General features: G+C 41.5%; 1 protein-coding gene across 1 annotated transcript in view; it reads left to right on the forward strand.

The window, feature by feature from the left end:
• RPAP2 (RNA polymerase II associated protein 2) overlaps positions 1-14,496 on the forward strand; it is a 77,216-nt gene that overhangs the window by 4,960 nt on the left and 57,760 nt on the right. Inside the window, exons 4-10 of the mRNA XM_015421471.1 lie at positions 1,424-1,522; positions 4,000-4,065; positions 5,006-5,094; positions 8,758-8,793; positions 10,788-11,712; positions 12,161-12,255; positions 13,403-13,483. Coding sequence (XP_015276957.1) covers positions 1,424-1,522; positions 4,000-4,065; positions 5,006-5,094; positions 8,758-8,793; positions 10,788-11,712; positions 12,161-12,255; positions 13,403-13,483 — 1,391 coding nt within the window. The remainder of the gene's footprint in view (positions 1-1,423; positions 1,523-3,999; positions 4,066-5,005; positions 5,095-8,757; positions 8,794-10,787; positions 11,713-12,160; positions 12,256-13,402; positions 13,484-14,496) is intronic.

Raw genomic sequence — 14,496 nt, forward strand, 5'->3', positions numbered from 1 at the left:
AACCAACAATAAGAGCTCAAACATGTTTAACTGTCCCGCAAACGATAGCAGTTCAAACAGAATAGTAAGTATTTTTCTTACCCCCACCATTTTCACATAGATTTCTTCTCCAAACACTTCCAAGCCATTTTCTTATCATTGGATTTAATTCTTGGGGGTATTAAAGTCCCAAATGACTCAGTTTTAACTTGATTTTACACAGTATAATATCTTCATTGCAATATGTTTCTTGTTTCATGAGATATATAAGTTAAAAATGCTGGTCTAGGAAAAACTAGGAAAATCATGAAAACCATGTTTTCTCCACTTCTTCACTCCTGCTTCGGGGCGAAACAGCCACACCCCCGCGTTTGCCCTCCAGGAAGTAGAGCGGAGCCCCTCGCTGAGCAAAGGGACCCCAAAGGAGCGAAGTGGAATCGGACGGGCTTGGGAGCAACCTGAGACACGTCTGCTCGTAGCGCCATTCCGTGTTCCTTTTCAAGATTTTGTATGTAAGATTTTTAAAACTGAAAATAAAAAGTAAAAAAAAAAAGATTTTGAACCTTGATTGCTGTTAAACAGCATTAATAAACCCTTATTTTGACCATCCTGTTAAGTGTTCATATTCACTTGGGCTCCCAGTCACAGCTCTCCAAGGTAGATCTAGGCTGAAATGATAACTTAGTTTCAAGTTTCATACATGTTCCAACAGCTGGAGTATAAAAAAATTAATTTGGATTAATTTGGAAAACCTCTTGAAATGTAACTGTCTTCCAGTAAAGGTGCTTAGATAATGTCTTTCATTAGTTTTTTTCAATTTTAAAGGTTCTTTGAATTTTGTTGTAAGAGCAAATAACTTTTCCACATGTTGACAACTTATATAATCATTAATATAAGCATGGAATGATGGCAGCTGGAAAAATGCATCATTATGTAAAGTACCTAAAATTGTCTCTACAGTGTCCCTTATTATCAAGGAAAAGCAGATGGCAAGTCTTTGTTTTAGTTTTTAAAAAGTACAAAAAGGGTTTAAAAGATATTCATTCTTCCTCTTTCATCATTTACTGTTCTTGTTTCTTTTCATTTTTATAATTTTATTTTTTTCTAAATCTGCCCTTTCAGTTCTGAATTTTAACCATTGCATGCACTGCCTAGTTTTGTGAAGGTGTAGTGGTTAAGTGCGCGGACTCTAATTTAGGAGAACCGGGTTTGATTCCCCACTCCTCCACTTGCACCTGGCTGGATGACCTTGGGCAAGCCGTAGTTCTGATAAAAGCTGTTCTTGAAAAATAGCAGTTTCTGTCAAGAGCTCTCTCAGCCCCACCTACCTCACAGGGTGTCTGTTGTGGGGAGGGGAAGGGAAAGGCGTTTGTAAGACGCTCTGAGACACCTTTGGGTAGTGAAGGGCGGGGGTATAAATCCAATATCTTCTTCATAATTTCAGGGGAAATATATAACACCTTCTCACTATAAGGACGTTGTGGAAGAACGATTTATCATCAAGTTATGCGGCTACCCTATATGTCGAAAGAAGCTAGAAAATGTAAGTTCGATGGTTTGATCCCGCCATGCAATTGTTAAATAAAACTTTGTTCAGTCCTATTGCACAAGAGCTACTGGAAGATCAAGCACAGATTTTTCATTTCTGGGAAGCTGTGTACAATAATCAAAAGGAAGTTATTACAGTGCATTTTGGAAGAACAATATGATTGATCAAATATCACTACCCAGGAGGGGGGATAGGCTGAGAAATGCCTGAGACTATGTCTTGTATACGTGTAAACGCAGGATGGGATATAGTCAAGTTAACTTAGTCCAAGGGCTACTTGCAGTCACTTTCTTGCATTTCCATTTGCACAAGAGCCCTTCTGTGACTGGGTATGTTCAGTGGGATCCAGCCCTTTGAGTAGTTTCTCTGTTTTTGGTCATCCTTGTGTGCTACCAGTATGTGTTTTGGCTGAAGCGCCTGACATTCAGACTGGCAATTTGTGTAGGTTCACTGTAACCTTCCCCTGCAACAGATCCATAACTTTGACTTCCATGTCAGACCAAGAGCCATTTCACATTACCCTGTAAAAACTCTTACTGTCCCATCATGGAATAAACCGGGACGGCTGTTTCACACAGCCTTTCCCTTCTGGTAAGGAGCCGTCTCTGAAGTGGTGTGTCATTTCAAACTGTGCCGCTTTCTTTTCCTGCCACCACCACCCCGCCCCCATGTGCACGATCTCCCCGAGAGGGTTTTTTTTTTTTTAAAAAAAAACCCATTCTATTGGGAGCACTATGGCGCTGAAGCAGGACTTCAAACCAGCACCATGGCGACCCCATTGGACTCCATTTAGATACACTGACATTCACTACTGGTGTCACCTGAAAACAAGGAGCTCACTGGATACAGAGTTCAAGCATGGGGGGGGGGGGGAAACCGGACAGTTTTGAAACCCAAGAAGTTTTCCTTCCTTCCTTAATTCCCACAAACCATGGTGTGTGTGTGCTTGTGTGTGTGTGCCTGAGTCTACACTTCCTCTAAAGCAAACTTTAAAAAAATCGACCAGACATCTGTCTCTCCATTCACTTATGCCCCTGAACTCCCACTTAAACAAGCTGCACAGTCAGGTACTTGTTTCCAGGGGACAGCAGTAGTGGATGTCAGTGTATTTAAATGGAGTCCAGGCATCTCAATGGGATCGCTATGGTGCTCCCAATAGAGCATTAAAAAAAAGAGGACGATCGCACGCGAGGAGGGCTCGAAAAGAACTGTCATTGCAGGAAGCTCTGTGGGGCATTTTATACAGCACTTCAGAAGCGATAGAAAGGATTGAAGACTGGAGGAAAGGAGTTTGAGTCAAAAATACTTCAGGCATGCTTCCCGAATGGGACAGAAGCGTGTTTGTGTGAACAGGTAAATATGTTCCGTCAGGGACCAGTTACTAAAATGGGTCTGTCTGAAATAACAGGAAAAAGCCGTTAGTGGCCAGTTCCTGAAACGGAATACTTAGGCTGTCTGAAATTGGCCCCAAATGTCTTTGACTTGCTGGTTTATAATATTTTCCAAAGTTTGTACTAAATTCTTGGGTAGAAAAACTCGCACAGATGTGTGCACAAGCAAATGCAGAGAATCAAGCATCTGCAGAACACTGTTTTAGGTACAGTGTTTGTACCTTGCCTTTATACTAATATTGGCACCTAAGGCAGTTTACACATTTTTAAAACAGTTCAAAATGAAGAGAATTTAGGCTGGTCCTGCATCGGGCAAGGGGTTGGATTAGATAGTCTGTATGGCCCCTTCCAACTCTATGATTCTATGTTTCTACGAATGCTGATGATCTTTAAAGAATATACAAGAGTAATGACAAGAAAATGGAGGGGCTTGTTTAGCCCAAACTTCTCCTTCTGCTGTGCTGCTGGGGTGCGAGAGAGGAAAAAGCCACAAAGTCCTCTGCCCAGCCTTGCCATGACTGGAGGATAACTTCCCACCACCACCGCCATGTAGTAGGCAAGTAATTGAGACAATGGGTATCAGTTGTCAGGGCCCAAACTACAGTTCTTACAGAAGCCCCAGCTGCTCCTCATTCTTTTTCATGGTGCTGCCATAAAACTGGGGAGGCAAAATTGCCACCTCAGTCCTCAGTTTCATAGATAGATACTAAGCAAGTCTCCTTAGAATCCTACTCAGGTCTATTGGGTGGGGCTTTCTCCTAGGGAAGTGTTCTTAGGATGGCACTATTAAGTTGGTAAAGAGCAGGGCAGGCATAGAAAGGCACAGATGAAGAGTCTGGTCTGCAGATGTGGGTTCATGAACAAAAATCATAAATCTAACATTGACGAAATTGTTGTGTCTTTAAACACAAGCTATGGGATTTCAATGAATGTTCTCAGATTTTCCATTCATTTGATAAGCATGATTAAGGATATCATTGCAGTTTGATCAGCAAACCAAAATACAGAGCATTATTTGAGAGAACTGGCTTGGGAAAGATGTCATTTACTAACTTGCCAAAATATGCTTTTTTTTTTAAGGTGCCAAAGCAAAAGTACAGAATTTCAACAAAAACCAACAAAGTTTATGATATCAGTGAACGAAAGGTATGTTGAAATGCTGCTCACTTCATTACAAAAAAGACAGTCTGGGAACCCTAAGGCTGTAATCCTGGCCAGATGCAGGGCCCTCTGCCCATCAGACCCATAGTTACAGTGGGGCATCTTAGGGCCTGCCCCCCCGACTTACTGCTAAGGCCCCCTGACTTGCCATCCAGCCCAGGCCCCCCAACTTCCAATGTTTTATTTTATTTGTGGGCGCTCCTTGGGGGGGTGCGGGGTGCCCCCCAACTTATTTAAAGGCCCCCTGAATTAAAAAAATTCTGACTACGGGCCTGCTGCCCATGCTGCTCTTTCTGGCTTTCCTTGGCTGCTTTCAGCTCTAAACCCTTCTTCCATTGTAGTGCAGGAAGTTTCCATCTTTGCACCCAGTAGTTTAGATCTTCACACAACCAACTTCTAAGCAAGGTTGGTGTTTTCTGTGGAAATTTACTTTATTGAGCTGTGCTTTGGCCATGGTACAACCTTTATAAGCACCACCCAACACACCCACATCTACATCCTGGGTCGAATTAGAGCCCTCTGTAAACTAGAAAATGGTCCTGGACCATGAAGAGTAGTCAGAGTTAACTTCAGTGCCACTATAGAAGTGAGCCTGTGGATCTGTGTTTAATGCACTTATCCAAGCCAGCTTGGTGTAGTGGTTATGAGCAGCAGACTCTAATCTGGAGAGGGTTTGATTCCCCACTCCTCCACATGAAGCCAGCTGGGTGACCTTGGGTCAGTCACAGTTCTCTCAAAACTCTCTCAGCCCTGCCTACCTCACAGGGTGTCTGTTGTGGGGAGAGGAAGGGAAGGCAATTGTAAGCCACTCTGAGACTCCTTCAGATAGTGAAAAGCGGGGTGTAAAACCAACTCTTATTCTTCTACCAGATCTGTTGAATGTTTTGTAAAAAAAGATACTTTATTGTTGTTGTTCTTTCTGCAGTGTTTTTGCAGCAACTTTTGTTACAGGGCATCCAAATATTTTGAAGGTCAAATTTCCAAAAGCCCTTTGTGGCTACAAGAAGAAGAAAGGTAATTGGATAGCTAACAATGCAAATTCTGTCTCTGTAGAACGTTTTCTTGGGAATCAACAGAAGGAGATTATAAGGGGATTAGATGGATTCATGGAGGATAGGTCTATGAGTGGCTACTAGCCATAACCTCCACATTTGGAGGCACTAAACCTCTGAATCCAAGTGACAGGAGCCAACATCAGAGGAAGTGGCCTCTATGCCCTGTTGTTGTCCCTCCAGAGGAACGGGTTGACCACAGTGTGAGACAGGATGCTGGACTAGATGGACTATTGGTCTGGTCCAGCAGGGCTCATCTTAAGTTCTTAAGGAAAAACCAAAGTGGAGGAGCAGGCTGTATTTTTAAATATTTGCCCTGTGTTTCAAGATGTATTGTTTACCAAAGGATATGGCCTTTACTTAATGGTAGAAAATGCGTTGCTTTACAAAGAGTATATATAGAATCCTGTCCTTCATAACTGCCTTTTCTTAGACTGCCGTGGTGTTTCTCCTGTGTTTAATTTGTTACAGCTGTTTGATCCCTGTGGCTCCTGCACATCAGCAGCAGATCTGCTGAATTTTGCAGTGGCAGCATTTATGCTTTTTATTTTACTTTGGTTGCAGTAAATTAGGCTTCAGCATAGAAAAACGGTTATGCTTGAGCTGGATATTCTGAAACTGACAAGATAGCAAAGCACATGCAATTAAAATTAGTATACAGTTGAACAGACTTGCAACAAGAAAAATCTGGAATATTTGCTCCAGGGAGAATGTCAGTTCTGCTGCAGAGATGCGACTATCGATAGCTGTATTTTGGGGCTCTGGATGAGGACTGGTATAAACCTGACACTGAGTCACAAATCAGGAGGCGGCCTTAGGAATATGCATCTTATTTCATCTTCAACCATGGTTAAGCAGTTCTTCAGTACTGATGTCAACTGCTGTTAAGGGCTGGCCAGGAATTGTGGTTTAAAGTGCATTTTAGATGCTCACTTAAGGGAGCCTTTCGTTAAACATCAATGCTGACAAACAGTTTTGACCACCCATAATGATGGGAAGGTAGAATTTGCTCCAGGGGAGGGAATTGTGTAGTATGTGGCTGATATCCACTTTGTTAGGTAAGACCACGAAGGTACCAGCATTGCACCCACACTGGACTCAATTTCAAAATGCCCTTCTGTGGCCTAATCACAGAGCCAGCTTGGGTGACTTTGGGTCAGTCACAGCTCTTTCAGAGCTCTCTCAGCCCAAAAGATAAGTCTAGCTCACCACTTAGTGCAAAAAGAGCTAGAACTTAAGGCTGCTAGACAATCTTCAGATCTCCTGGCTATGCTACACACAATGCCATACGATAATGATCATCATTATTATTACAAATCTTTCTTTCTAAAAGGCAGGATTACGTCCCCCATTAATCTTATTACTCTTATTACAGGATTTAGTCTAATTTTTAGCAATAATACAAAATTAAAACTTTTGAAAACATGTGTTGGTGAAAAAGAATAAATCACACTTCAGCCTAGGAAATACAGTTCCCATTTTCTGTCATTATTCAGTGGTAGGCGCAGTTGACCAGAATAAATTGCAATTTAACCATGTTGCCACTGGATGTCACTATTTCACAACCTAGCATGAAGTAAGATCAGACAGAATTTGCAGATGGTATATAAAAATGGTTGTTGTATCACATACAGAAACCTGCATCGCATACAGAACCCTGTTATGAAATCAGAAATCATTAGTTTTTTCTGAAATATTTATATTTTGTTTGGAACAAAAATAACAAATGTGCCATCAGAACTTTCAAACCACATTTGTTTTTGAAAAACTTCTGAGGATACTGAATAATCTGAAAACATACCACTAGTTGTTCTGGGGTTTTTTTCCCTTTAAAATACAGACATTGGAGATTTACTGTGCCTGTTTCTGTAATTTTTTTTTTTTAAGTACCCATAGGTACACTTTTATTGATTTTTCTTTTATAATCTACAACAAACTAATCTACACACTACAAACAGACACTCTACTACACATAACATGTATGCCAAGAGTATACTTGGCATACTTGGCATACTGTTTCTGTAATTATGATGAGGATTGCAAAAAATAGATTTTTAAAAAATCAGTGAATCCTAGAGGGATTCACTAAAGAAAAAAGGCCCCACACCAGTAGTTGTGTACAACAAGGTTTTTTGCTCATGACCTGAAGACAGAGATGGTCTGAATAATTTTGGTGCCTGAAGCAGAAAATCTAAATGGTAGCTATCATGGCTTACTTAAAAAAAAAAAAAGATACCCCAATATCTTGAGTTGGGCTGTATGTGAGAGCAAGACTTACCCCGTCTCCACAAAGAACTTAATGTGGCAACCTGACATCCTGTCTTAGGCTGTACATTCATTTTTCATACATACATTTTCATCCATGCTGGGTGGAGGCTGTATTGCTTTTTAACATTGTATATATAATTGTACCTACCTTCCATCCTAGAATGTAAGGCCACATGCATGCAGTTCCTAGGGAATCTCCCATCTAAGTCCTGAGCAGATCCGGTCTTACTTAGCTTCAGCCAGTTACTGTGTCCTGTGTTCTCCAGCCATATTCCTCTAGCGATCACAGGGTACCTTTCTTTGTGCTGTGCTATGGAGGTGAAAGGCAGCTGTCTGGATCCAGATGCAGAACATGCAACACTCTTTTCATAGCCTAGGTCATGGGTCCCCAACATTTTTGAGCCAGTACACACCTGAGAAATTCTGACACAGGGTAGTGGCCACAACCTCAAATAGGCTGCCACAGAAGGTGGAGCCCGACCATACATCCAGAGGAAGTCCGGATGCAGGGGAGAAGAGGGTAATTTAAAAATACACTGGGAAAGAAGAGAGAAAATGAAACCAACTTTGTGGTGGCAGCTGCTGCTGAAGCAACATTATTTTACTCTGTGCAGTATCTCCAGGGACAAATCAGAACCCCTGCTGGGCGAAAGCCCCACCTGGCTCTATCCACTCTCTGAAAACATTTGCTGGGCACAGGTAAGGTGTCGGTGGGCACCATGACGCCCAGAGGTACCATCTTGGGACCCTGGCCTAGATTCTTTAGCTTCTTATGGCATGTGAAGCTTCACAGGTATGTGAACTGGTGCTTTCCCTTGGTTTGGCTATCCAAAGGAGCACTCTACTTGCACTGATAAACCGCAGCTTTATATTCAAGTTATCTTAAAACCTTTGTAGGAATTTTCAGCAATGATAAATTCATGAAATTTACTTTAAAAGAACAGGCTATGTAATTTATTTTTATGAAAGAGCTGTAAATAAAATTTGAAAACACTTCAAAACATTTTAATAGCACCTTTGACGTAACAATGGCACTATTCTTATTTAGTCTCCAGGGGGCAACTCCAGTGTGCATGTGGGACCCCATCCAACCCACTCTTCAGCAGACCTGAGACAAGTAACTTGAATAAATGCAAAAATATTCCTGAGCTCTTCTATGAGGAATATTTTCAGATATTTTGTAGCCTAGCTGTCTGAAGGTGTAGTGAGGTATAAATAGACAGATATACCAGTTTATAGGCACAGTTTACTATCAATTTTATTGGGTATGCATAAGTGGTAAATGTGTGTGTGTGTGTGTTTGGTACCTTCACATTATTGCCAGATTAAAGTACTTTTTTTTTTTATATTTTTCAAGGCCCCCTGACATTAAGTTGTTAAAGGAAGGAGAAAGGTACGTTAGAAATGATGATTTCATTTATGTATCCACAATCTGTTTGAAAGAAGTCTTTGATTTCCTGTTCTGCCCTACAAGTGCTGTTATTGTAGCACCCACAAAGACCTGTTTGCCTTGATTAGTTTTTTTTTCTCTTTTGTGATGGTGAAAAGTCTGTTTGATCTGTATGATTTACAGCTGCCTCTCGTTTTGTACTCTTAATTGAACCTGTTGAAACATGACACAAACACAGTGTTTGTTCTGGGATCCTATGTACCCCTTTTTGTATATCATTGCCTTTGGAAATGAAATGGGACCAATTATAAGTGCTGAAAGCTTGTTTATGTCTTAAGTTAAAACATTAAATAAGCAGTTCCCACTGGTTTTGTATTTATTTAAAGTAGGAGGGGAAGCCCTCTGCCCACATCTGCAGTCTGTGGGGTTTTTGATAGCTGTTTTGGTTTGGGTCTCTGGAGGCTTCCTTTTGACTGTACCTCCAAAGCAAGTAATTGCTCATCACTTGATAGAATAAGAGAAGAAAGATCTATGTTTTTCTTGTGGTGGTGAAAAAAACACACCACTGAGATTTTCTTTTTAATCTTCCCTTACAAACCTTAACTATTTGTTAAATCAGTTGTCCCAGATGCACTGATAGCAGAGGTGTCCTTCGTTTCTCAGTTGAAACCGGAGTCATGCTTGGCTCTTCGTCTAAAAAGACTTGCTTTTAGCAGTGAAGCTCATTCCAACTGTGTTTCTAATGATAATACCTAGCATTTATATACAGCTTTCAATACTCAGAACACATCACACATTATCTTAGTGGAGTTTTTACAACAGCCCAGTAAGGTAGTCCACTATTATTGGCTCCATATTACACATGGTGAGCTGTGTGAGAGAGGCTTGATTAAGCCACCCAGCAGGTTTCCAGCAGAGGTAAAATTTGAACCATGCACCTCCTGGATCACAGTTCCCACAGAACACTTCTGTTCAGAGTTACTCAAAGCCTATTGCATATTTGTGTTGTTTCCTTCAGGCATGCATTACTGATTTACACAAACATTAAATATCCTAGTCACCTATCCTGACCCTTTGGAATGGACCGTGTTGGAAATTTTATTAAATCCCATTACAGTATAAATCAGGAGTCCAAATCTTGTTGAGCCTATGGGCGCTTTTGGAATTTGGAAATCATGTAACGGGCATCACCAACAACAGCTGCCAGGGAGGCTGTGGCCAGTCACAAAATAGTGGGAGGCTCCAGGCCCAATTGTCGACCTATGATGGAGGCATCTGTTTCCTAGCGGATATGCCTTGTATATGCAAAGATGAAGCCTCTGGGCTCTTCTGAAGTTTGTTCTGCTCCAATGAGATAAAGGAAAACCAGGACTGGCTCTTTGCTTTGGGCAAGAGATGCTTGGGCATGAAAGAAGTGGGTGCCAGAAACTTATCCATGGGCACCATGTTACTCGTAGGTACCACACTGATTTTAATTAAGGTGAGCTTACCAGCTGAAATCTGTATTTAAAGCCCAGACTTTTGTAGCTTTGACTCCAGACATCAAAAATAAACGGGATGAAATTGCAGCTGAGCTAAAAATAACGTGAAGTTAGCAAAATGGCATCTAGATCTTTTCTCATGGTTTCATACTACTGGATATACAGGAGAAGCCTGGTGAGCCGTAGTCTACAGCTATCAGTGCAACCTCGTTTTAGGGAATATGCACCTGTCCCTTTGCTACTCCTGAACGTTCTCTTTGTTACTGCATACTTTCCACTCTTCTCTCTCCATTCACTTCACTTGTCAGTACATGAGGTCCGCAAGTAAAACCATAGCACGAAATTGTGGAAGGGTGTGGGTGAGCGGGGACAGGCGTGCCAGCTTTTAACATATGGTTCCAGCTTCCTTGAGTGGAATATTGTCAATTTGTAATCTTAAATACAGGTTTGCAAAATGTGTTGCCATTCAAATGCTGAGTATATCTGTTAGTGACTTCCATAATCATCTGTTAATAGTGGCCACTCGGGAAAAGAAGTAAAATTCTTCACTGAAGCAATTAGAACTTCTGACATTGAAGCTACTAGCCCATCACCAATCCAAGGAGACTTGGACACAGAGACTGAGAGCAGCAGCGATGCTGAGCAAGAATTTGTTTCTTTTGTTCTAGCAGACAGTTTATCCGGTGCAAAGAAGCTAGAGCATCAGCTGCCCAGAAGGAGCACGCTCAAAAAGAAGCATGTTGGGAGAGTGGGGCTGGAGTCTAGCAATACAAGGGATGCAGCTAATCATGCTGCAGAGGAATTAAGTAAATGCGAGTTAGATGCCCCAGAAGAGAAACATGCTGTTCCAGGTAACTCACAAGGGAAAATAAGTGACGTGTCCCCTGAAACCAGGAAAAACCCAGAAGGCTGGGAAGATAACTCTAGTGGTTCATCTGTGGTTTTCCTGGGTGTGAGCAAAAATGGGGCAGAAAAATTTAAAAGGTTGCTTGCCAAATCAAAACAGCCCGTTCCGCGTAGACCGAAAGGCCCAGCTGACTCTCTTGCCACTAAAAGCAGCCTGCTGGGAGGGCTCCAGCAAACATTTACCGAATGGAGGACTGAGGAGACCCTGAAGCTTCTCCATGGCAGCAGCTCTGTGGCCACACAGGAACCTGCAGTCAGCGGCAAGGAAGAACTTGATGAGGATGATTTTGATAGCACTTATGATCATAATGATGCCACTTCTGAAAGAGGCTTGGAACCCTGTTTGGACCTGTCTTTGCCTATCAGGGAACCCAGGATAGCAGCAGCTAAACCTTTGCCAAGTTATGAAAAACTAAGGGAAGACACAGCCCTGTTGGAGTTGAGGGTAAAAGAATTTTATGAAGGAAAGGTAACTTTGGCAGAAGAAGGTTTGATGATGCAACCCGGAGGGGACCAGCACCACAGCAATGATAAGGTAATTGACATTGAATGGATTAATTGCAAAACCATTTCCTTGCCGAAAAACACCAAAGTTGCTATTTTTATAACAAGTTATGAAGTGATGTGGGTCCAGAGTAGGGATGGGCAAGAACTGAACCATGAAGCAAAATTCATCATGAATTTTGCCCTGTTTGTGGTTCACAAACCAAATTTTGCAACAGGTTTATCGTCATAAATTTCCACAAATGTTTAAACCAGTTGATGGCAATTCATAGAGCAAGGTGGCCATGGGAGAATGGCTATTGTAAGAGGTGAAGCAACCCCCCCCCCCCCCCCCCCCCCCGTCTTCAGTGACAGGTCATTGGTTGAGATGAAGAAAGTTGTGTGGCATATTACTTTTGCTGTGTGTAGTCTAAATGTAAAATTTTTGATGGCTTCTTTGTGTCTTAATATTTTATCATGCCATGTTCTTTCTTACATAGGATTTTCAGCAGTGGACCGCTGCCTTTCCTCTTGTAGATTCTAATGCTCAACAGCAGATTCGAAGGAGGATTGTTCTCGAAAAGCTGCAGAAAGTGTAAGTATATTTTCCACTTGCATTTTTCAAATGTGAACGGAATAGACAAATGCAGTTGGTACAGAAGAGATTCTGCCCTTGAAACAGAGAGTGCAATGTGTCATTGCGCACTACTCCCACCCAAAGCTTCCCAACAGGTTTTCCTCTCCCTTTATGCCAAGTTTGCCTCCTTGGAGATGAGGTGCCCAGGAAGAGTCAGGGCAGCACACCTTTGAGAGGGCAAGATGCTTCTGGCACCAGCTGCTGTTCAAATACACTCTGGCCGTGCCTTTTTCCATGACAGGGGAGCACTCAGGATCAGACCCCAACATACAGCCTGTCAAGCTGGTGGAGAGTTTCTGTATAATTGGTGATAACAGCTCTCTGAAGAATTGCACTGAGTGCCCACACTATCTGCCCTGTATGCACCAGTTCTCAAAAGAATTGCAGCGAGAGCACCACTCACATAAAAAAGCAGCATAGTTTGCTTATAGTTCTGGGTCAGAAAACCAAATTTGCCCATGGTCAGCCGAACTTACAACTTCAGATTTGATCCGAAACTTCTTTGTCCTTTATGCTGTACAGAAACACTAGTAAACTTGTAGCCAGGTCACATTATATTTTCAGTGTGTGAAGGTTTCTGACTAATGTAACCAAAGAATGATGTGAACAGATCTTGGGCCAATTACTGGATAACTCAGCCTTTTCATCCTTTACACAGTTTGTATTTTAAGTAGTCTTACAGGATGATAAGGTTTAGTTAGAATCATAAGTTTCACTGAAAGTTCATCAAAACTTGAGGTTTATCTAGATGGTTAATGCCAGTGGGCTACATTCTAGCTTGAAGACAGAAAGTTGCCCTGACCTGGATAGCCCAGGCTAGCCTGATCTCGTCAGATCTCAGAAGCTAAGCAGGGTCAGCCCTGGCCAGTATTTGGATGGGGGGCCTCCAAGGAAGTTCAGGGTTGTGACGCAGAGGCAGGCAATGGCAAACTACCTCCAAAACATCTGTTCCCTTAAAAACAAGTCTAGCTAGCCACCTAGTGGTGCATAATGCTAAAAGAGCTAGAACGTCTGGCTGCCAGACAATCTTAGGATTGCCGTATGATGATAATAATAACAGAACATTTGCGGATAATGAAAAGATCTAATTTTGCTTTCTTTTCAGATTGCCCAGTGTTTTGGGACCTCTCCATATTCCTCTTGGTGATGTTGACAGTGAACTTAAAAATCTTGTTAAAACCTTTGCGTAAGTACAAAAGTCTTCCAGACATTTGAACTAATTACGTTACTGCTATTAGAAGATAACTTGCGAATAAGGCAGGCTAGGGTACAGTTGAATCACCTGTTGGTAACAATTAGAGATGTGAAATTTCCATAATTTCTGTAGCCTGGGGGGGGGGGGGGGGGAATTTTTTTTTTCCTAGTTATTTTTTCCCTAAGAAAAAAGAGGCATTTTGGGAAAACAGAAATAGATGTGTTTATGGTACATTCCTATCAAACCTAAACCTATTCCAGCCCTGAACTGGATAGCTCAGCAAGCCCAAACTCGTCAGATCTCGGAGGCTAAGCAGGGCTGACCCTGGCAAGTAATTGGAAGGGAGACCTCCAAGGAATACCAGGGCTCGGCATGCAGAGGCAGGCTATCAAGTTACCGCTCTGAAAAACGTCCAAGCCCCTAGTAAGGTTTGCCAGAAGTTGACATAATTTCCGTGCATGCAAGCACATGCACACACACACCCCTATTCCCTCCTTTAACAAGGTAAAAGACATCATAATTTAATTATCAAATACAATTATATTACTTGGCATATTTATGGGACATAAAAATATAAATGTCTTAGTTTTCTAAAAGCAAAATTGTAAATACACCCAGTACTGAAGCAAGAGAGATCTACAATGTAGTGTACCTTATGCGATCTTGTTAAATTTCATTTACTCAAAAAGAAAATAAAGGGGGATTATGTTCCGCTTGAATTTCCCAGTTTCTCTTAGACAAATTACCAAAAATGCTCTGTCTTTTTCTTGCTAGATTTTGTGAACAAAACTTTGCCTTAAAAATATTTTATTCACTTGGGAAAAAATCAGGAGTTTTCCATTGGAAATTTTTAAAAAGCCCTTGGATTTTCACGTTATATTTTGAGTGAACAAAACTCTGTCTTAAAATGCATTTGGCTCATTCCAAAGGGGAAAAGAAATTTCACTGAAGTATTTTTGTACTTCCTAAATTTCCCAATTTTTCAGTTGAAAAATTTAAAAAAT

This window comes from Gekko japonicus, unplaced genomic scaffold (assembly GCF_001447785.1).
Source record: "Gekko japonicus isolate JY-2015 unplaced genomic scaffold, Gekko_japonicus_V1.1 scaffold911, whole genome shotgun sequence".
NCBI lineage: Eukaryota > Metazoa > Chordata > Lepidosauria > Squamata > Gekkonidae > Gekko > Gekko japonicus.